This window comes from Typopeltis vanoorti, chromosome 25 (assembly GCF_054136105.1).
Source record: "Typopeltis vanoorti isolate ZY-2024b chromosome 25, IOZ_Tvanoo_1.0, whole genome shotgun sequence".
Classification (NCBI taxonomy): Eukaryota; Metazoa; Arthropoda; class Arachnida; order Uropygi; family Thelyphonidae; genus Typopeltis; species Typopeltis vanoorti.
The window spans coordinates 63,645,319-63,670,293 of NC_143573.1; the positions used below are offsets into that span (position 1 = coordinate 63,645,319).

General features: G+C 35.8%; 1 protein-coding gene across 1 annotated transcript in view; it reads right to left on the bottom strand.

The window, feature by feature from the left end:
- The window catches only part of LOC150092798 (homeobox protein DBX1-like), a 67,619-nt gene that overhangs the window by 14,819 nt on the left and 27,825 nt on the right, over positions 1-24,975 (bottom strand). The window contains exon 2 of the mRNA XM_090414281.1: positions 18,167-18,295. Coding sequence (XP_090270407.1) covers positions 18,167-18,295 — 129 coding nt within the window. The remainder of the gene's footprint in view (positions 1-18,166; positions 18,296-24,975) is intronic.

The following is a 24,975-nucleotide window of genomic DNA, read 5'->3' on the forward strand; positions in this document are numbered from 1 at the left end:
GATCGATGTTTCAAATAGCAGAGTAAAGTTTTTAAATTGAGTAAAACAAAAATAATGTATTTGATAATGCATGATAAATGTCAGCGCTAACTAAATTTCCTTACACAAAGCCGTAATGAAAGAAGAGAAATGCAGTAGTTTATTATTTATCGAGTCTTTCGCTGCTCTAATGAAAAGAAGATAAACGACTCTGAAAAACAAAGCTTCCGAATTGTTATTCTTTGAAACATTCACCGTCATATAAAAACTCATAATCAACTAGCATTTGTATCGCAAAACGAAGAGTTACTGAAAAATTGTACCTGAACGTCGACATTACACACCCAGAAATCACAATGCCAAGACGTTCATTATTATCGCCCCGAAGCTGCGAGATGAAACTTTTAAAGATAACACAAGTTTTCTTTGTCCCTAGAAGTTATTCTTGTGTCGCCAAGTTCTCTTTTTATCAGCACCATCTTTTGTTTTATGGACAAAGTAAAAGATTGGTGTAAAGGCATGCGAAAAAGAAACAAGTTGTCTGAAACAGAAAGCCCCTCCCCCTTATGTTTTGTTGCGTTATAATAAACCTCTCGATGGCGGAGAAGAAATTAATGATAATGGATATGGAAATGAGGGGATGGTAATGAAGACTTTTCGCAACCACATACGCACACACACACACACACACAGTGGGAATAATTAAAAACCAATGAAGCTCAGAGGTCGCGGTAATGAGGTTAAAAATTCCATTATCCTGGGATAGAACATGCCTGCGACACAATCATTAGGGTATAATGACGTCTTTACTTCATGTAAAACCGTATCTTGAGGCGTGATGAGATTGAAACACAGTTTTATGGCTAGTTAATGTAAGTTTCTAGAAAGGGGCGGGATGTTAGCCGTGATCGGCTATGTATATTTATTTTGCATTTATTCTGCTTCCACGACAAGTGTAGAAGATTTTAATTAGGCTTTGGTTCTTCCTCTTAGCCATTTTTGTGTTTTCTAACGAAGTTCAGTATAAGACAGGATAAAAGCAATATCGATCCACTAGATTCTCTGTATACTTTGTTGATAATATCCAGGACTAAGAAAACTAAACTTGATTAGAAAATAGAAAAAAAAAACTGGAAAGACTTTGATAGTCATTTAATATCTATTTTTCTAACTTTCGATTGGTGTTCTTGACGATGTTGCGAAATTCAAGACGAAACGACAAATTAACGGAACTAAATGTCATAAGATTGGGATAAGAAGCCCACACAAAATGTGCCACTCACAAATATGGTGGGATTAATTTTCAATAACAATTACTTAATAAATACTTAATGAATACTTTCTACATTCATTAACGAAAGAAGCCCTGATATGTAATGCCAAAAGATCCTGATGTAACTTTTCCAGCTAGAAACGGAAAATGTAATTTAGTAGACTTAAGTTTAGTAATGTCGTCCATTTTGGTAATTTATCTTACGTTCGGTAATCTAAAGTGGATATATTTTGAAGCTATTTTTACCATACCATAAATCTTCCTTCTATTTATTAATTTTGCAATCGGCAAGTTCTTCGTAAGTGAGCCTCATTTGCCGCTAGTACCTCAATACTGAAAGTCAGAATGCGTTATTATTTTTCTTTCTTTATTTATTCGGTAAGTTTTCTTTGTAGAATTCATTACGTGTGTGAACACAGTTGCCAGTAAACTATGTTAACCTCCCGCACACCGTTTTTTTATCTCGATACGTTTTGTTCTTATACACATTTCTAGGCCTCTATGTTACGAGAGGGAAAGTACTTTATATTTTGTTCTTTTAATTTCTTTCCGCTTCCTAAATGTGTTTTCCTTCCCTTGTCTCCCATAGGTATTTTTCTTCTGCAGAATACTTGTCTTGTTTTTTCACCCCCTTTCTTCACCCCCTCTTGCTTTTTATACGGAAAACGGGCGAGGCGCCCTGTACAAGAAAGAGTTTTTCATGTTTCTTTTCATCAAGAAATCCCACTCCATGTTTTGACTGATTTTATGTGATTTTTTGATGGTAACGATCTTCGAATGAAAACCAGATGAGAAAATCAAAGCTGCCGTCCCGGAAAATTCTTACCGTAATGACATGCGGCGTTGCCACAAGCTGCCTTAGATACAGATGCAGGTCTTTAGTAGTAGAAGGAACGAAGCAAGGAGAAAAGAAAAAAAGAAAAACACTAAAAGAAAGAAGAAAAAATCCTTAGTGCACAGCAAAAAGTCTATATTGCTTTACGTAGCTAGGAACTTGGGTAGCTATGTAAAAGGAACGTTATGAATCGGAAATACATTAGATCATAAGTACTCCTATAAATGTGTGGGTTTTATTCTTTTGGGGTATTGGAATTATTATTTTAATCTTTCATGTAGATAAATGTTCGTTCATCTATAGGCATATATACATCCGTACACTTGAATAGCTTATAACTTTGAACTTAAATCAGGAAAATAGTAATAAAAGTACTTTTGTAATAAAACATTCAAAGAAACAACTGTTTCTGAAATCGTAGCTGAAATTGTTACACTTAAATATCTTTCGCCATTTTACAAGTATTTATTTTTTTTATATTTATTAAAGTTTTTCAATTTGAGTACGTGTAAAAATAATTTTTAAACCTCCTTCGATTACTCATGGCTTTGGATTAGACTACGCTTAATGACTTACCAAAAGACAATAAGATTGCTATCAAATTTATATAATTAATTTAGCTGTTTTATTTCTAACGATAAAATGACACTTGAGGGCGTTGTGTTCACATAAAACGTCGTATGTGTAAACTGATACGATGCGCAATGAAACTGAGTTTGTACAAACAATGCTTAAAAGATAATGTAAGTTCGTAGAACCAAACCGTCAAAGACAAAAGCTGGAGATTTTTGGTGGCCTTTGAATGTAAAGACAGAGTCGATGTGTGCTTATAGGTTGCATGTTCTCTTCCATGCAACCCAAAATTGATATCTATAGCATTATCTGTCAATGAATACATATCAATGCTTTGATATCAGAAAAGTGGATATTAAATTTATACACGGCATGTTATTTTCTGGTAATATGGACGTTAAGAAGCCATTAACTGGAAAAAAAAACCTCAAATTTTTTAAAATAATGAAAATAAAAAAAAAGAACGAAAAATGTAGCTCACTCACAGTACTAATGTACTAGAAACCTTTAAGCAGATATACGTAAATGCCACTTACGCGGCGTATATGCAAAATACTTGGTCACCACGTGCTCTAGGCCAGTGCTTCCCAAATTTATGGGTGTAAAGGCACCATTGGAAAAATTAAAATATTTCACGGTCCCCCTCGAAAAAAAATCGTAATACAGACATATATTATTATAATATTTATGTATTTATATTCAATACAAAACATACACAGCGAATATTGCAAAAATCAAATGCAAATATTACATTTTTAGCATCTTACATGCACATTTGACATGGCGCACTTAGTCTTAAAACATTTTAAATTTGTTTTCATTATTTCATGGTCCCCTCAACAAAACCTACAGTCCCCAAGGGGGCCGCGGCCCACAGTTTGGGAAGCACTGTTCTAGGCAACTATTTAAGAATGCTGTTGGTCGGTAATCGTTAATATTGTCGATCACAATGGGAAAACAAACGATTTTTCCGAGTTCGATAAATTTAGGGTTTATGTGAGTGCCACGGTTTTGAAAACAACAAAATTGACTGGTTTCTCAAAAAGTGAGATATCCTCGGTATTTAATCAGTGGGAAAATAACCCACATTTCTTGTCTAAGAGGCGTAACTGCGGTTCTAAGACAGTCTGACAGGAACGAGATCACCGTCGTCTGAGAAGTTTGTCCGGACAAACAGAATTTCTCTGCAGCAATTGACCGAAGCATTTAATGAAGGCTGTTCCCGACTCTTCTCACCAACTATGCGCAGGGAATTGAAGATCGGTATTGGTAGTCGTATGACAACACGGAAACCACTGATTTCTGAAGTTTCTAATTCAGTGGCCTGTATATGTACAACAAGGATGTTTTTCCATCTTTCTTAGAAAAATAGCAGTTTAAAACTCTTATTAAATCCTTCCTTCAAAATGACAATTGAAATTTTATATACTCTTAACACATTAAATATTTTAACAGCAAAATTAAAAAAAAAAAAAGGACTAAACATATATTATATTATACTTGACAGGAAATTATATTGCTGTTTACATCCATATTTTATCTTAGTATATAAACGAACCACAAACGTTTTCGCTTGAAGTATTGCACAATCCTTCACCATTAGTTGATCTAAGTACTACATAATGTAGAACACATCCTAAGAATTACATTATATCGGACGGAATTATTACTAAATCACTGCACCCTGGCGGTAACAGTTGATCTAAGCATTGCAGTAGTAACAGTTGAATTAATATTTCTGATATACAAATAACCAAATGGTGTTCGACCATATTACTATACTATATTCTGAATTTGAGAAAGTTTTTAACAAAATATTATTTCTTGGATTAGTGAAATAAAGAGCCAAAAGGCTTCATTTCGGCGATACAAAATTATTTAAATTAAGTGGATATTGAATCCAACATTATTTCAAAGCTGAATAGAGAAACTGCAAGAGTTTCGTGCTGAATATAGAAACTATAAAAGTTTCGGCGGATCCAAGCGCATGCAAACCTTTCATGACAGGGGCAACTCGTGGTAAAGGTGGAGTAAACTCTGACCACTTTCCTTAGTATTTTAATATCCACTTAATTTAGATTATTTATTGAAGTAAAGTAAACTATTTACCAAATGTTGGAACGCATGATACAGTTACCTTACATTCAGACATTTTTTCCAACACAAAACAGAAGAGTGGGTTAGAGATTTCGATTTACTCATCACTTTAAACAGGAAAGCGCACATCTTCTGACATGGTCGAAATTCTCACCAGAACTCCACCTGTTGCCAGGAGCTGTCGCAAGTTACAAAACCTTGATCGCAATTTATGGCTTTCAACTGTTCATTTATGTCATTTAAGGAGATATCAGTTACGCCACAATAAATTTATGAGATAAACCTGCAGTTTTACACCTCGCACAGTTTTTTTTTCTCTCTGATTCTACGACTACGAATACATGGAGTATAAAATATATCAAACTTTGAAGTTTGTTTTATTTCTGTTCTTTGTATCACGGCAATAGACAAAATCCGATAACTTTCTGTACTTTGAAATTGGATCTCAGATTTAGTAGTTTTGTGTGTTTTGGGCTATGTTTATTTTCTTCATCTGAGGGCTCTTTTCTGAAATAAAACTGCAATGATGTTAATAACAACAACACAAATTGAGCGAAACCTTTTAGGTCTGGTTTAAAATTTCGAGATGTAGTGCAGTATCATTAACTGAATAAGGATCCAATTGCTACTTTAGAGTTTTTTTTTTTTTTTTACTGTAGTACGTCCTATCTATGACCAGCCGGAGTGGAGATATTTGTCGTATTTAGCTCGCTTCAAAGTAGGGCATATTTTATTTTAAACGCTTATGAAAGCAAATTTATCTCCGCCCCCAACCAGTGTAAATAAAAAAAAATATATATTTTGATGGGAATAGTTTATCTATGCCGAAATTTCTGATGGTATCCTTATAGTCCTTATATAAGGACTGGCTTAAAGGGGCGAAGCAAGAATGCTTTTTATCTTCCCCGTTATCTGTAGAGGACAGTGTAGGGATAATGTTATTGCGCTATTAAAGCTGTGATCATGGCAGGAGGATAACAGCAATAGCCGAGCCTCAGTTAGAACTTCATTGGCTACAGCATTGCCATCCATTACCCTCCAAGGGTATTAATCACCGCTTTTCACGGTCGATTGGCCAATCCTGTGATGGTATCATTTGAACTTTGTTTTATTTAAAATAAAGAATACAAATTTCAAAATGGTGTTTTAATATTATTTAAAAATTAACTCTCAAAAATTTTATTTTTATTTAATATATTAAAAAGTGTAGTATAATATTTTTCTATATGAATTATTGTATATATAAGCTAATAAACCTAGCTTATTGCAATATATTAATCTACTGAAATAGTATTAAATTTAGTGTGATTAAAAATGACCGATATTGAAATGTATGATGGATAATCTTTAAAACTAATTGCCGTTTTTGTAATTCATATTTTAACTGCTTGTCGTATATGACTAATGTATCCACAATGAAAAGTAAAACCTATTAATAAAGGACTACCAAAGCCTCATTTTATGTTTGGTAGATTCATTCCTCTCTCTTTCGGATAGTACAGGTGGTAGGTAGATGGACGTCTGTGTATATAGTTGTCAGTTCCATTATGAATAAACTATGACAACAATGACGCCATATTGAATGCCAAGTTAAATTCCCGTGAACACATAAACGCAGCCATAAACGAACAATATCATTTGCCTCAGAGTATGGACGCAAGTAAGAGGTGAAAAGAGCAATAATGTGGCAAATGGTCTTGCACCGAATGGTTTGTAAGAGAAAAATCATAAAAGCCACAATAGACGTTTGCTCTATAATTCTTCTCTTCCCCTCTACGTGGCGCTAATGTGAATTCTCGCATGGGAATCGGGGACAGATTTATAGCTGTAGGGTCCAGTCAGACAAAAGGGTTCACGCCCATAGAGTCGTCGACCGGCGAGACCGTTTACAAGCATAGCTGCTATTTGTCGTTAGGAGGATGGTGTTTTGACATCTTTTTTTTATTATTTTATTTTATTTTATGTTTTTATATATATAGTGTCCATTGCTAGAGCACGCACGTGCAGCCGATTCACGCGACTGCGGTAAATGTTTCGACACCAACTACCAAACTATGGAACAGCAGTCAGCAAAAGAGAATTAACAGTGGCGAGGAGTCGGAAAAGTGGATGAAATCGTTAATACTGCCGAAAAAAGATGACGATTTCGTTTTGTAATAATTGTGATCAGTATGTGATAAGTTCAGACGTGGGTATGTGTGATCAAGAAGGAGGAAGTCTTATACACACCATATAAACATTTGAAGTGCAGACTTTATTTGTAGTTAAGCGGTATTGCCAAGGATTTCTGTTTAAAAAAATGTACCCAGAAAGACTATTTTCAGACGAGACCTTCATAGAAGGGAAAGGCTTTAAAATATTATCAGATAAACGTTTTCTTAAAAACAAATTAAAAAAAAAAAAAAGAATTTCGTTTCAAAAACATACAATTTTACGTAACTTTTAATGAAAACAAAAATTAATGACTTGAAAGAAGAAAATATGAAGGAAAAAGATAATTCTCAGTTTAGAAAATGTGTTAAAAACAAAAATTATTCACAACATAATCTTCTTAGCCCCCATCCCCTTAGTTATTTTTTTATTTCATGTAAATGCAATTAAAGCGTATCCTACTCTGTCTATAAATCTTGGAGAACGATGCCATTGGACACTCCAATTAATCATAAGTGTGTAATAGCCTGAAATGGCTACCGCTCATTTCAGGCTAAAAGCATACTCTCCAGACCAGTTTATGCGTAATACACAATTCAAAAATTATTACATGGATATGCACAATGCTGTAAATTGTACAATGATGGAAGTCAACGATCAAAAAGTTTGTTCCAAGGTTTAGGAAAAAATTATGCGAAAAAAAAGCTCGTAATATTTTTCACGCTTTTACCATCATAATGAAAACATGAGCAGTCCTGAATACCTACCAGATTCAACTCCCTACAAATCTTGGAAGCACTTGTTGCTAGACCCAGTTGATCGTCACTAATAAACTGACTTGTTTGGACGTACTGCGAGCATAAACATCTTGTCGAAATAGCAGGTGATCAACCATATAGCATGTCGTCTCTCACTGCGATCTCTTCTCTCTAGGGATAATTCTACCCTTGCTCTGCAGTTTGATAATTGGCCTGCTTTTCATAAGAGAACACATCAATAGCACAGTCGGAAAATTCCATGCAACATTTTTATTACTATTAAATCCACACACACACACGCAAGAGAAATTGCAAACCCTGTAAAGCACATCAGTACAGTGTGTGTGTGGGGGGGGGGCAATCGCAATTCGGATTTTTCTCCCTTAGTTGATTTCACAACTAGGACTATGAAGTCAGAATTATTCTGCCCGTGAAATTACTAATACGTTTTCGTATTAGCTGGAATTCTGCTTTTTTTTTTTTAATCAGGATTGCCAAAATTTCTAGGATTAGGATAGATTAAATCTTTCATTATCTGCAGACTAATTTCGTCTGATTAAAAAATATATTGTGATTGATGTTCGCAATATTTATCGCCGATTAGATCACAAATGAAGAGTAAAATGCATTTCCCAAAGAGATGTTGCAATTATTAAAGCCTTACTCTGATAATGAAATTGAATACAGACTAGTAGAATATGTGAGAAAAATTCCATTCATTTTATTATTTTTATTCTATCCTCTCCCATACTCCGCACTCACCGAACTTTGCAAAAATTAGTACTCTAGCAAAAGGACAGATGGCGCTGTTCACTGCTCATCGATCACTAATGGAATCAGCATTCAGAAATGCATTTTCACACATTAATCTGCCATTTTATTTTCATTATTACTAACCAAGATCAACTCAAATGTTCTCTATTGTGAGTTCTTAAGTTTTGCGTGTTTGTAACTATCCAAACTTAGGTCCTTTCTTTTATATTTTGGATGATCTTACTTAAGCTAAACACTTCAAATGTGGAATAATTTAGGAAATAGTATTTCCGTTAATTATTCTATTAAGATAAAAATTAAACTGCAAGAATGATATTATATCCTGAATCACGATTCAGACTTCCAACCGGAAGCGGAAATCCATCATAACTAATTGTACTTCCTCCATTCTCTTTGGCGCTACTTGAACGCGTAATATCTTCGCGGCTATTTTTCAAACAAAGACAGCTCCCAAGACTTCTGTCGTTCTTTATGGCAAACCCCCCCTCTTTCTAACTGTAGCTAATTTATTTAATTAATATGGGCTGTGTACGGGCGCGTGCTATTAGCGGCAGAAAGGATGTAATTAAGTGGATGACGGAGAACTTAATGATACTTACATAAAGGGCCGAGTTCTCTAATTTGCATGTTAAACTCCTAATTGTCTTTAAAGTCTTAATTGTCTTTAAAGTCCCTTAAATGAGCCAGTTAATCAGGGGCAAGAGCATTTGTCGCGTGCGGTCACACAGTTTAAAACAATTTAAATTTACCAAGAGGTTAGTTTGAAACCTTCCCTCCCCCCTCGACGTCTGATCATCGTGTCGAGAGTGTGGGTAATGAGGGATGCACAGTAATGTCCTCATTAAGTACTTTATCAATTGTAATTAGCGCAACAACAATCGCCTTGTTTCCATAGTAACCTAAGAAAATGTGTGGATGTGTGTGTGTACTGGATCTGCTTCAGGCGCGCGACTACCCACTATTGTCGTCAGTTAGCTGTACGGGTCGCCCGTTCTGCCCGCTGTTGGAGTGCACGATTCACGCGGTGACCGCTCCAGGAGGGGAAAGAGATACATATTTAAAAGTACGCACAGTCGGCGTTTTTCAGGAAACCATACAACTGGAATTTTGAAGACGAGAAGATAGTCTTTAATTCTCTTTAAGTAGCATCGTGACATCAGCGCCCTCTCTCCAGTGATGATTGCACTGCTCGTTAGTGATTCTTCTAGCTTTAGAACTCTTTATGAGTTTTAGCTTGCAAACTCGTTAGTGATGATCAATTAGTTATTAAGACAATCTGTTCAGTACCTCAAATTGATTGAGATTCAAGACGGAAAGACTTGGGAACATCGAGTGAGATTTACTGAGAACAATCAAGAATACAATGGAATAAATAATAGTTCCAATTAGAAATATTGCTCTCGTATCATGTATGCCACGGGAATGCACGTAATCTCGGAGAGAGTGAAAAGCTGTTAGAAATTTTTATGTTATTAATGAATCACATTCTGAAATATAACAGTGATTTTCATTTTAAGTTTGACTTTAAGAGATTCCGACCTCAATGAGTAACTTTACTTTTAAATACGGACCTGGAAAAAATTGTTCATTTTGGAATAGATAGATAGATAGAAATAAGAGGAATTATGTTAAAGGATTCAGTTATATTTAAAATTTTAATGAACATAAAAATAATGACGATATTCAATAAAATATTTTTTTTTTTTTTTTGTAATCCCTCAAATTATGTTTAGAATTCATACACCAACTTAATTTTTGATTGTCTTTTCAACTTAAGTTTATGAAGAAGCATACACGAATGAGGGGATGGATCGTTAGATGCGGTGATTAATACCCTTGGAGGGTAATGGATGGCAATGCTGTAGCCAATGAAGTTCTAACTGAGGCTCGGCTATTGCTGTTACCCTCCTGCCATGATCAGAGCTTTAATAGCTCATTTAACACCTTATCCATGCACTGTTCTCTACAGATAACGGGGAAGATGAAAAGCATTCTTGCTTCGCCCCTTTAAGCCAGTCCTTATAAGGACTATAAGTATCAGGACACGAATGAGTAGAGATAATGCCCGTATAGGCATTATGTAATGCTTCCTCTGTATTGTATTAGTCAATAACATGCCAAATGTCGCTGTATAATATTTTTCCTTCTTATCTTATTTTTCATTCTTATTTTAACGCAAACTCCAGAGCTCATAAGTATTCACGTCCTCGATTGGGATGAGCTAAGTTCGAATTCCCATATAGGAAGCGAAGAACTTATAGGGATTTTTCAGTTGAAGGCGAATTCGCTGTCTCACAAGAAGGTTGCAAGATTTGTCATCTCGTAAAACCGACCAGAAGAACACGTTAGGCAATAATGCACTGCTCCCCTAGCATTAGACAATAACATCTTATCTTTATTATTATTTTTTTTAACCACTTAAGATAACATTGGTAAGGCCTAAATTTACCAACATAGACGATCCGATGGCTACCAACTATTAGATTGGCTTTTTCCAGAGTTAACATGACTACAGAAAAAAAAAAAGCGAGTCTAATAGTTGCTACCCATTTTTCCTACATGTACCTAACAAAATACTTGAGAAGGATATCAACGTATGTTAGAACGAGTGTTAAAATGAGTGACAAAGACGTAAATCAGAACATCCAGTGAAATCCTCAAAGGCCCAGGATCCGATATGGTCTTGTCTCCTCCCACACTATCTTTTTAATAAATAGGAAAGATAGGAATGCATGTCCAGTGGCCATAATCCGCCCGCATCAGTAGGATTTCAGTCATTAATCTTAGTGATTTTGTAAGAACCGACAAGAGCCCGCCTCACTCCGTGGCCTCGTCTATAATTCCTTCGCACCACTCCCTGGAATAACCCTCCTCGTTCTGCCCATCCCATTTGCTAAGTTACTGTCAGTTTGGCGTTTTCATCCATTTAGCTTACTATCAATAAGCGCAGTATTCTAATTAATTACGGCACTGTCCTGAAATATAGCCCGGATCTCAACCTTCGCATACAGTTTCCCTTAGTTATTCTTTACAGGTGTCATTTTTATTGCCTTTGGAAAGTTTTCATAATCAAGAAGGTTCTTCGCGTAGAATGGTTATTAATAATATTTCGATGTATAACAAATTTCTTTATAAAAAAAATAAACTTTTTCGCAGTTGGCCTCTGCTGCCAGATGATTGGCTGAACTCGCTTCCATTCGGAATACCTTAAAGATTGGTTGCATCCTAAAGGGAATTCACACGCCTGGTTTTAGCTAACCAAAGGGTTTATCGAAGTAATACCTTCCATGTTTTTAAGAGCGATTATGTTTGGAGTAGGAAAGGAAATTTTAGACATTTCTGATGAATAAACGTGAATTATAATTAGAGAATACTAAGGGAAGATATTTTCGGAAATGTACGAGACATACGCGCCTGTCTATGCAATGCGGAAGGGAAGTAGCGGAATGAGAAGACGCATTTACTCTTTTCTGAACAGAACATTCTTGGAGAGAGAGGGGGGGGGGGTAGATTTGTTGTGTTTGTGCCAACAACGGTATCCGGAGAGTTCATCGAACGACAAATCGTCGAAAATGCAATTAATCGAAAAAACAATTCACCGAAAATGTTATGAGAAAACCGATCTATTTAGAACAAAAATTGAACCGTGCAGAGTGAGATAGCAATGCTACTTTAATAGGAAAAAATTATAGAATAATATGGTTTCTTACAGTCTTTCTTGTCCGATAACTGTTTCATGTCTGTTCATGGGACTGATTTGCCTGTTTCTTCTGGGAGGAAAAGCCCAGCCATCTCCGTATTATGCCTGCTCACTTACCTTTACCTGAACAGGACTGATAAAAATTATGCGCGTCGTAAAAGGATTCCAACTACCCAGGTCTTTCTAACTAAACGGCTTCGTTTATACCTGCTGAACTACGCAGGCTCCATTATTATTATTATTGTTGCTAGTTTATTTATTCGTATGGAGTTTCCTCCCTTTTTCTCCCCCGTCCCTATTGGGACGAGTTGAGCCCCCCCCCTCATGGGGGGTTAAGTATTTATGGCTGTAGATCCGTGTGTGTTCACACGGATTCCGTGTGGGGAAGTTTGCCTGCTTGCGAGATGAAAAACCCCAGATAAACCTGGGGAAAAACCCTGCTGTCCACGCCCAAGACCGGCTAACTTGGCTATGGCTGAGGAAGATCCTTAAGCTCCTCACGTCGGCGACGGGAATCGAACCTATGACACTCCTTCCCCAGGCGGTTGCGAAGCGCATAACCACTAAGCTAACCGCACAGACATTGTTGCTAGTAGTGATATGCGACTTCAATGCAGCAATTATTATGGGATGAATTTTACTCCGATTCGCTATTTGAAACTTTTACAAGAAAATGTCGAACCGTTTTCAGTTCAGCTATATTCGGGGCAACAAAGAAATCACGTGTCCAAATTATGTATTACAATAACTTTCTGACTTAGCGGAATTAGTAGAAGTTGCCAGTACAAGAAGCTGTCTGCATGGTTCAGTTTATGTTCTAAATGGATCACTTTTATCATAACTTTATCGAAAATTTAAAATTTTCGGTGAATTGCCTTTTCGATGAATTTTCATGGAACCACCAACAACATTTAGAAATAAATGTTAATCGCACAAGATAATCTTATTTTGTCAACGCCTAGGAGTTATCGTATAGAAAAGAGGTAAAAATCTTTCGACAGAAATAACTGTGGACTGCGTTTTAGTTGTATTCAGATTCTTTTAGATCGTGATTCTCCCATTGAAGCGTTAATATCAACGTTTAAGGCATTTTAAAGATAGAATTGAAGCTATAATTGTTTGAGGAAGTTATTCCTCGTTTTTCAATCGTTGACAAATGAAGAGGAATGGAATGTATTGTCGTTATTAGCTTAACCACGAAGACAATCTGAAGTCATTGAGAATTCTGAATACTCGGAGATTCAGAGCTCGGAACCATAGGAGGAATGCTTTGTTAAGATCTCTGTTATAGACCCGATAAAATGTCCTGGAAGTGTATAGAGATAAGTTTGAATTTTTGAAGTATATTCATGGAAAGTATAGTAGAGTGTGTGATTTATGTAAACTGAATCTCCATGGATTTAAAATGGTAAAATCCCCTCTGATTAAATCGTGGAATTCAAAATAACGAGATCGGCTATTTCTAGATGTATCCATTACTTATGAAAGGATGGTAACTTTTTTAAAGATATTTTTACGACATTTCAACTCGCAAAAGTTTAAAAGCCTACAGTACGGTGTGTTGGGAATAGTCATTGGGTCGGCAAACATTTTAGACTATTGACCCCTTCATGGAATCCTTGATCGCTCATCGACCCCATCATGTTAAATAAATGTTATCAATAATAAATTTATCAATTTAAAAATAATAATTCCTTCACCCTTTTACTTTATTACTGCTTCTCAGTAAGAAATATTTAAAGAAAATACAAAGAAATTTATAAAGAATATTAAACATTTAAACGCCTTTTGATCCCTAGACATTTACTGACCCTTTGGATAGCCACAGCGACCACTTTGCTAACACCCCCCCCCCCCCCTCCCTGGATTAGATAAACCGAAAAACACCGCTGTAAACCTTTTTTTGCTCCTTCAGGTATCCCTAGGTAAGGTTGATATTTTAACGGTGACTAACGCACTGCCTCAAAATGTATGGGGGTGATGCAGGATAGATGCGAAATCATGAAAGAGCAGACAGGCAACAGATATTCACACAAGACAAAACTCTTTCTACAGAAAAAAAAATCGGAAAAGGCATTGAATGTATTACTGATGGCATTGTCGGAGGCGATCTGTATAAATCTCAATACAGGATTTGGATATGGATAGCACGTGGTCATTCACTTATGTCTAAGTGATATTGAGGTGAAACCAAAAAAATGGATGTGAATGACACCGAAATAATAATAGGGCAGAGCTATAGATGCAGTTAAAACTAGGAGGCCAGTCCGTTATATTTGTGGAGCGTGTTATCAATCTTTCTTTTTCTCTTTTAGAGAGAGAGAGAAGCCCTAAAATTTCAAGTTGAACCCGACATTCAAGTTTCATTTTGAAAGCCTTAAAATGTTACTCCGTCTTTGATTTTATCAAACTGTCTTTCCAAGCAAAGATGCCATTTTTCACATCCAAAAGTTGTTTTTTTTTTTTTTTTTGGCCGTTTATAATTACATTTCACTTGAACGATAGTTCTTTAAAACTGTTTACAGAATTTTGTGTAAGATAAGGTGTCGGTGTCAAATCAATTATAAAATATGCTTTTTTTTTTTAGATCTATTTTGATACAATGTGAGGAGCCAAGGTTTAGATAAAGGAGGAACTTCAAAACAGAATCAAGAATAAATTTCTTCATTCTGATATCACTTATTTAGAAATTGCTGCACATAACTATTCCATAATATGGACTGGTTTCTGAAAGGGTGTTTTTTAGGGGAGGAAATTGGTGTCGAGGTTTGTCTTAGTTACGTCATAGAGTTAATAATACCGCTTCCGAAGTTGAAGGTATTTTCAGAGGAGATGGAAAGAACTAGGTGTGAATGTGTCTAAATTTAAGATTGAGACGACTTCACAAATTGGGTTTTAAATCACGTGCCTAAGACGAAGCCGCTTATGACGTCCAAGCAAAAGGCAGATAAATTGCTATGGTATAAGCAAAGACTATTCTAGGGTCAAAAGGACTGGAAAAGGATACTCTTTAACGATGAAAGTAGGTTTTATGTGTCCCATGATCGTTAAGAGATAAGTGTTTGGCGTTTTAAGCAAGAAGCATTTGATAAAGAATGCTAAAATGTTCGGCGAAATTTGCAACCTCTGTCATGGTATGGGCTTGTATGACCGCAGAGGGTCCAGGTAGGCTGCGTATTGTGTACGAAAGAGTCAATTCCAAATTGTACCAAGAAATTCTTGAGCACTTTATGTTACTGGCACCGGAAGATCTATGTGATGGTGATTTCCTTTTTCAGCAAGCTTCAGTTTCTTGTCACACTTCCAAGATTACTACTAGATGGCTCAAAGAAAGGCAAATCAATGTAATTCCTTGGTAAACTCACCAGATTTAAACCCATTAAGAATTTGTGGCGAATTATGAAGAAGGATCTTCAAGAAGTTGCCCAAAGAAACAAAAATGAACTTGTTTCTAGTCTGCAGAGTATATGGACATGTTTTGATTTAAAAAAAAAATACTGTAAACTGCTAGTAAATAATATGCCCAACCATTTACGAACGGTCATAAAAGCTAAGAGTGGATGCAGCGAAGTACTAATTATTATATTGTTTCCCCTTTGACTGTAATTTTGTGCATTTGTTTTTTCGCATTTTTCTGATATTTTGAACCACGTTAAAAATTATTTCAATTTTGTGAATGCTTTCAAATAAGTTTTCTTATAATTTATATTACATTTTTTGTGTTTACATAGTTATATAATCTACAACGTACGTAGATTTAGATGATGCTAATTCATATTTGTTAATGATTATTTTCTATGCAATGAATTAGAATTGCAAATCATTCAACACATTTTCTTTGATTATTCTAATTTTTCTGATTCGGAGGTGTACTTGGGCTTCCTACACAGTTCTGGTTAGTAGAAATTCTATTGTCAAGTCCTTCTAATGCACCCTCTAGCTACAGCTAGTTGTGTGGAACCGCATTTCTTTTATACTCTGGATGGAAGGAAGAGGAGCTGCTGATGTGCAGAGTACGTTCATCATACTTCTTAAAGATATTACAATGAGGATTATCTGTCATCTAACGGGTACATAAGCTTCATAGTGGGTGATTTATATTTAGGCCTTGTCTTATATTCTGAAAATTACGAGAGTTTTTGTAGTTTAGATTTAAGCAACAAGTTGACTTTCTTTAATAATAAAAAGAAAAAATTAGATATTTTTTATATTGTCAAAAGACAACGTAGACTTACGTTTATCGAAAGCCCATCGATGGACAGCATGAAATTGTTCACTCATCTTCTGGAGATCATATAGCCTACGGAATTTTCTGTACATCATAACAGACAAATTTTGCAATGTTCCTTCCCCCTTTTTTTTTTTTTTTTTTTCACTATCGTGGAACAGTTATAGAAAATCCATGTGGAGTATTGAGAAGCGTGAATAATGAAATTTCGCATTTTCATTTATTCCAATGACAGAAAATTACATTGCATTTATACCGAGTAGTAAGCACCATTTGCTGGATATCACGATTTGAGAAAATTTGCAAAAGTCTTAGAAAGGACACGTTTAGGATGTAAAAAAATTGTACAGATGATTCCTGGATCTTGAAATCAAGCTTTAAATATTGCAGCGTTCTTAATCGTATTAAATAATGAACTTGGGCCCATCATGGAGAATGATAGAAATGTCATCTTCGAAATAATAGTAGTTGCCAAAAATGTTTCAAGTGTCACATTTTATTTTGATTTTAGTCAAAATGGGAAGTTGTTCATTTCACATCTTTAAATGGACAACTTCTATTATTAAGACGATACCGATGTGTTTTTTTTTTTTTTTAGATTTTGCGTGTGAAGAATGTATGGGGACACATTCCCTTCTCTCTGTCTTTTTTTTTCTAATGTACATTAATACAGCTTTCTAAGCCAATATTGGAAAATCCTGTTCTTGCTTCCATTTGAAATTTGCGAGAATCCTTAGATGTATATCTGAGATGTTAAATGAAAAAGAATGTCAGACTCTTTAAGATCGTTGCAAGTGTAATGAGTTGTAATTACAAGTATTTATATGACATCGTCGACAAGGCAACTGGCCTTGTCGACGTTGTTGGACTTCTAGGATACTTTTTTTCAATCACATTTTTGTGTGCAACCAAACCGTAAGGAACTTAGAACTAAAAGAAATTACTGATGCCGTTCCTCATTTTCATTGGTTTGCCAAAGGCATGATTGTTTCTTTATCAGATTAGGTAAAATGGCTAGCGAAGAAGGAAAGCAAATCTTCAAGTTGGCTTTCAATCTAATTAAAAGAATGGGTAAAAAATATCCAGTATTGTTTCATGTTGCCAACTAAGAAAATAAGGTTTGTCTTTGAAACTATAAAACATTTTCCAAAGTAATTACAGACGTTAGCAACAGTTGACCTTGGTACTGCACTATTTAAAAAATTGTCTTGGAAGATGCGTGCTTTATTAGTTCATTTGACCAATAAACGTCTATTGGAATGAGAGCTTTTTGTCATCAACAATCAAGCAGAAACGTAGCCCAAAATATTCACTTTGTAAGTGAACGATTTTGGGAATTCTGCTTTTTGTTATGATTATGACTATATATTATGATTTCTTAGAAAATAAATGGTCAGAGCTTCTTTCATGAAAGAGGTAGCTGATTGAATGAGTAATTAGAACGATGCGTCTACAGCTTAACTGATTTCATCAACTGTTATTCTTTTAACCGATTTTAAGAAGAGTATTCGCCCTGAAAAAAAAGAACAAGACAGCTTCCGTTTTCCAAGCCATTATCTAAATAGAATTTGAACAGCAGCTTCTTATACAATTTCATTTTTCAATACAGTAACCGTTGGGATTAAAATTGACTTGGACTTAACAGGCCATAGATCTGACCATTGATCAACCAAGCCATAGTACCATGTTAGGAATGATTCTGTGGATTATTACCCTTTGCTGATGTGTGTACCTATTGAAGGTAATTTTAAAGGCAAAAAAAAAAAAAAAAAACTGCTTAGCAAATCAAATTATTTACCTGGTAGGTAGGGTGTTCTGCACGTGACTAGTGAAGGTAGTGGCGACTCGAGGAACTGTCTCGGGACTGGTTTGGCAACGATGGCAGCGGAATATGTAAAGGCCGGCAGGGAAGTTGGTACGCCCGTGCCTAGAGAAGCAAAAGAGAAAGAGAAATTGGGCTTTAACTGCATTTCTGTTTTCCCTTCCCCCCCCCCCCTACAAATTAACGAGCAACATGTTAGCCCACTTGCTGTTTTGTATGGGTAAGTGACTAAGCCTAATCAATATGCTTCGTCGCTACGCTGCGTGCCCGCTATTAGCACGAGGGAGAAATTAATTAGTGGTCATTCATCAGAATTTCACATTTTTCAGCAGGACCGAGTGAGACGCATTACGTCATTGTAATTAAAGTGGTGTAGTGGAAAGTGACAGGAAAAGGGAAAATTATGCCTCGCCCTCTAACACCCACTTGAACAAAATAGGTTGTGACTGTGGCTAATCAACAAAATAACTGAGTAATTGGAATATTTTTAACACACAATCTAAATACATATATATATATATATATATATATATATATAAGGCATCTTACGTTATGGCCATTATTGCTACGGGTCAAAGGTTTGAATTTATTCGAAGGCTAAACTTTCCGAACTTATGATTGATGTCAAGGCTTTATTATAGATGGAGTTTTCCAAACTGAACTCGAAAATTCTGATTTCTGCTCACTTTTTTAAATTGGCTTTATTTATACTTGATCTTTGTCAGTTATATGCTATTTAATTTGTCTCGAAATCTAAATCCTTTCAAAAAAAAAACAATATTTATATTCCAAAATTCCAAAAGGAGCGGTAATAGGATTTTATCTTCTTACAAAACCGAAAAAACATGATTGAGAACACACAAAATTTATATTGAATGCACAAGATATGCCATACTGAAAATGCTATAAATTTTTATTTTTACTTGAATTGATAAATGTCCTTATAAGGACTGGCTTAAAACAACGAAGCAAGAATGCTTTTCACCTTCCCCTGTAGAGGACAGTGTAGGGATAAGTGTTATTTTGAGCTATTAAAGCTTTGATCATGGCAGGAGGGTAACAGCAATAGCCGAGCCTCAGTTAGAACTTCTTTGGCTACAGCATTGCCATCCATTACCCTCCTTGGGTACCCATTTTAGTCGCCTTTTACGACACCCACGAGCTACGTTGGTGCTATTCTTATTCTGGCCTGAATTGATAAATGAGAGTGCGTAATGGCAATGTCATATTTACATATACAAGTAACAAAATGGTGTCATTCTATATTATTATAATACTGTGGATTACAGAAAGACATAGCAATTTTTTTAAAGGAAAAAAATATAATTATAATTAACAAATTATATTTATGCCTTTCGATTATAAACAAAAGTCTGTGCATGAATATCTTCAAACAGGGCTATTTATGTATAGTGCAATTGACTTCACACGACTTGCCTCAGTATTTCATAATGCAAAGCACATTTATTTTCTAGCATGTACAACTTCATGCATTGTGGGAATGATCACTACTCCGACCTACTGAACCATGAAGTATACAGAAATCTCGAGAAACAAAACCAGTGGAAACAGTATGTCCTTATAAGGACTGCCTTAAAGGGGCAAAGCAAGAATGCTTTTCATCTTCCCCGTTATCTGTAGAGGACAGTGTAGGGATAAGGTGTTATTGAGCTACTAAAGCTCTAATCATGGCAGGTGGGTAACATCAATAGCCGAGCCTCAGTTAGAACTTCATTGGCTACAGCATTGCCATCCATTACCCTCCAAGGGTTTCTTTCGTCTCGTGTATAGCATGTTCTTAAAAGAACTGGGCGATGGACTGAGTCCGTGACTCTTTATCCCGTCATCTGAATGAAGAAAATCTGTGTGGATGGGGGGTGTTATTGAGCTAAAAGCTCTAGTCATGGCTGGGTAACGGCAATAGCCGAGCCTCTGTTAAAACTTCATTAGCTACAGCATTGCCATATGTTAAGGTAAAGCCGTCTCTAAAAATTCGGACGATCCCTAGGCCACTCAATCGTGGGCGAAAGACCGTCCATCTCAGCGTTGGCTCCACTAAGTGATGGCCTTCCGCCCACCACCACCACCGAGCAGAACTGCTCATATTCCAAAGAAACGCATTCACTGACAAAGCCTCTCACCGGGCCGTGCCGGAGAACCCTTTCTGCGGAGACTCAAATTGCTCCCTTAAGGCAAAAACCTTAAGAGAGCGGACTCAAAACTCTCGAATCTCTACGCCCCAGGGGGTAACAGCCAAACCTCAGTTAAACTTCATTAGTACAGCATTGCCATCCATTACCCTCCAAGGGTATTAATCACCGCATAGCTACAGCATTGCGATTTGTTACCCTGGAAGTATCAATTTCTCCCGTGTATAGCATGTTCTTCAAGTTCTTAAAAGAACTGGGCGATAGACTGAGTCCTTGACTCTTTATCCCGTCTCATCTGAATGAAGAAAATCTGTGTGGATGGGGTGTTATTGAGCTAAAAGTTCTAGTCATTGCTGGGTAACGGCAATAGCCGAGCCTCAGTTAAAACTTCATTGGCTACAGCATTGCAATTTCTCATCCTCCTCAACTCATTCTTGTTTATCTTGCGTATAGCATGTCCTTATAGTCCTTATAAGGACTGGCTTAAAGGGGCGAAGCAAGAATGCTTTTCATCGTCCCCGTTATCTGTAGAGGACAGTGTAGGGATAGGGTGTTATTGAGCTATTAAAGCTCTGATCATGACAGGAGGGTAACAGCAATAGCCGAATTAGAACTGCATTGGCTACAGCACTGCTTGCGTATAGCATGTACTTTGGCATTCGGAGGTAATATTTCTGATATATAAATAATAAAATGGTGTACTAATATATTATGATATTATTATTAGCGAAACGAAGAGATGATAACTTTTGTTCTTGTAGTTACGTTGGGAATTGACATTTATTTTTTAATATCTATAATTTTTGATATTTCTATGTAATTATTTAGAGCGTACAAAATCCTAATCTACATGAAAGTGACTGTGGAGCATGCATGGGATAATAAATAAACAGAATCGGAGAGAAAGGTTTGTTGCTTAGCGGTAGTCGACAGGAAGCTACTAGGATATACAGCCCGCCAAGTACAGTGAATTAACCAGAATTTAATAACTCAGCAGACTTACATAAAATCTGTGCACGATCTTAACCAATAGTGTTTGATGATTACCACCACAAAAATGAACCTATGGAACATGAGTAAGTCGATCTTCGTTCCCACGTCATAAAGTGAGCATCAAGCTATCGCATTACGTAGCATCCCTGCTGACCGAAATCCTTGCCACCTCTTCCGTATATCAATTGCCGTGCGTGCTATCTGTGAGAAAAAAGGAAGCACAAAGCAGCGAAGAGAAATTCTCCACCACCATTATTATAGCGAGCATGCGCATCGAATTGTTTGACACACGCCACGTACAGCACATGTCAAATCCGGTTGGTCAGATTCCCTCGTGCTAACAATAAAGCAAGAGAAGGCGCGTGTCCACAGCTCGCATGGGCCACGTGCTTAACCGTTGTCATGTGGGCTTTGCCCGGAGACGATTATAGACAGATGAACCTGCATTTCCTTTATACATATGTAAGAGAGGATGTCGCCAAAGCACGCATGGGGCTTTTTTGCTACTTTTATTGGCTTGCGACACGTGCACTACTCTCTAAATTTTGCAAACCGCTGAAGTCAGAAAAACCAGAGGGGGAGGGTTCGGGCATTGAGATACACCTCTTGGAACTGCAGATAAAGCTAGCACGATACGCATTATCTTGTTTTTTATCGCTAACCATTTACACAATAATAGTGAGAAGTAAGTGGGGAAAATATGGTATCATACGGGTATTTGTTGAGAGAATAATAGGTTACCATGGAGACATTTTCAAGTTAATGTATAACCAGAGAAATCTTAAAATCGCGACTAAACGTTCTCTGTCTTATTAATTGTTAATGATTCTTGTTCCAATTTATTCAATTTTACTTCGTTTAGCTGTCATATTTATCCCAACATAGTATTATTTATTATTACTATGCTCTGTTAAACAATGAATTGTATTTAAATATTATTTAGTCGCTAACAATGTTCAATTGTTAGCGTGTCAATTGTGCTCAGTTTATAAATCATTGTACAATGTTGAACTTTTTTTTATTCTACTCTGTTAACTTCAATTTATTTTACGCTTAGGAATAAAAGAATTTATACTTAATAGAGAATTTACTTAATTAAAATTGGTTTGCTTTCAATAATGTATGACTCTACCGCTAGTAATGTTTTACTTTCTATATTTGACTATACAATACGAATTGATTTATAATATCCTCCATTTCAATGCGTTTTTAAGTATATTAAGCCTGAATTTAAAAAAAATTTGGTGACTACTTTAGATCGTAGAAACTGATTCGTATTTATTTTATTTTCAAAATTTAAAAAAAAAAAAAAATTATGCTTGCGATATTTCTGTTTCAGAAATATTTGGAGCATCACATGTTTTCCTAAAGGCCAAAAGCATACGATAGTTGCTTTTCTGAATGCAGAAATATCTTAATTAACTACTGTAGTCAGATCCACCACATGACATGAAATATTTGAAAGGCTGTCAAAAATTTGTCTCGAAAATAAATTAAAATTTTAAAGGATATATTTACTCTTTTATTAATGCTAGCCAACCGTCATCTCCTTCAGCCTGTTTCTCACTGAACAAAACAAACTTCCGAGCCATTGTTAAAAGTCGTATTTCACGTACCATGAGAGAGAGAGAGAGAGAGTCGGCCAACGCTGATGCTCGTGAATTAATACAGTTAACAGTGGACCGAACAAGGCACAATCGATGGCAGAGACTGAAGCACTCGGCGTGAAGGGATAATGAGCCAGATGGAACCATCTGTTGTCGACGTCAACCTTTATGAACAGATAATCATGACGTAATAATTGACTGAGATCTTCCCGTTGCCATGTCGACGAAGATATACGAGAAAATCATTGGGGTAATAGCCTGATTGCAACTGAAGACACACGCTGAAGAAATTGCATCATCTGCTTGGCTGTTTTCCTGCATCTGCTAGGAAATTGACAACAGTTTTAATAGAGGCTTGTCAATTAGACATATTTCGGTTGTTTTCGTATCGCACCGTCTTGGCAACTTTAATTGGAAAACGCGACAATTTCCCCCCTTTAGATCCCATTCATTTAATTTCCATCCCCCCCTCCTCTTCCCATCCTTTTCCTCCTACTTAAAATTAGTGTCATTTGTAAAGTGGAATGATATGGTTGAGCAAGTTCTCCAGCACATAATAAGAGATAATGAGAAGAAAAGGCCAGAAAGCATTTAATATATTCTTGCAACATCGGAAGATTAAAATCAATGAATAAATTACAATTTATTGAGTCCAATTAAGAATATTTTCATGCGTCAAAGAGATATTGTGTCGGGAAAACTTTCATCACCGTTGCGGTTCCAAGAAATTATTACTTCAATGGGAAGAGACGAAGTATGCGAATTCTTCACAATGGTTGATTGATATGCGTAAAGGACACAGGCGTTGTTTTTGTGTTTTGTTTTAAAAATGCAAACTTTTATTAAAATTATTATAAATTGTGAAAGGTCAAAAGGTTATCTGATATTCCCGCATGCTAAAATAGATGGTTTTTGATGTAAATCAACGTCAGATGATCTTAAACTAAAGGACAACTCAAACTTTGAAAATTCCCGAAATAACAGATCAAGTACAGTTTATATTATTCGCTATGATCACAAAAGTTATAGAAATAATATTCACGTAGACGAATAAAGAAACTACAGAATTTAGTCTCTGGTTGTAATATAATATAGTGTTAGGTGACAATTCTCTATCGTTTTCACAAATAGCAAAAAAGAAAGATGCAGTATATGTGAAGGTGACAAGCAAGTCTCATTATTCCAATTGATACATTAACTGTCCGAAGACAAATATGTTGTCTTCGGACAGCAACACACATGTATGTTGCTAATATTGTGCATACAGAAAGTATTAATGCATATTGTAGAAGATTAAAACATTTATTTAAAAAGCACTATGTGAAATGTACTTGCACTAACAATAGGTTTATGTACTATTGAAACAAAAATGTGATTTGAACTTGTTATGATTGTTGCATCTAAACAATACATTTAGAAACAGACAGTGCGTACCAAAAGTCAGTCGTTATTGTTGAACCAAGTAACAATCATACTATGGATACTGCATCTATTCTTTCATTGTTGAAAAGCACTATATAAAATGTACTTGCACCAACATTAGGTTTATGTACTATTGAAACAAAAATACGATTTGAACTTATGATTGTTACATCTTAACAATACATTTAGAAACAGACACGCCACTGCGTGTTCAACAATAATGATCAAAATAACAATCATACTATGGATACTGCATGTTGTTGTGATTATATGTATCTTCAAATCATGTGGTATGCGCATTACTTTATCCAATTCCATCGAACGTGGATTCGAAACCTGAATTTTCTTTGCTTTAAGAAAATCAAATTATCATACCAAAGAAATAAATTGGTTGTTTTGGCGATACTAAAGAAAATTTGAGACTTCTCTAAGTTTAAGGTTCAATGAAAACTTACCTAAAATTCGTTTATAATCCCTAAACCCCCTAAATGGACATCAGTATGTATTACTTAGTAGACAAATAAATATGAACGACTAATTATATTCGATTAAGACAGGGAGAGAGTGACGATATTATGTTCTGTTCTTTGATACCAATATAACACTTTACATC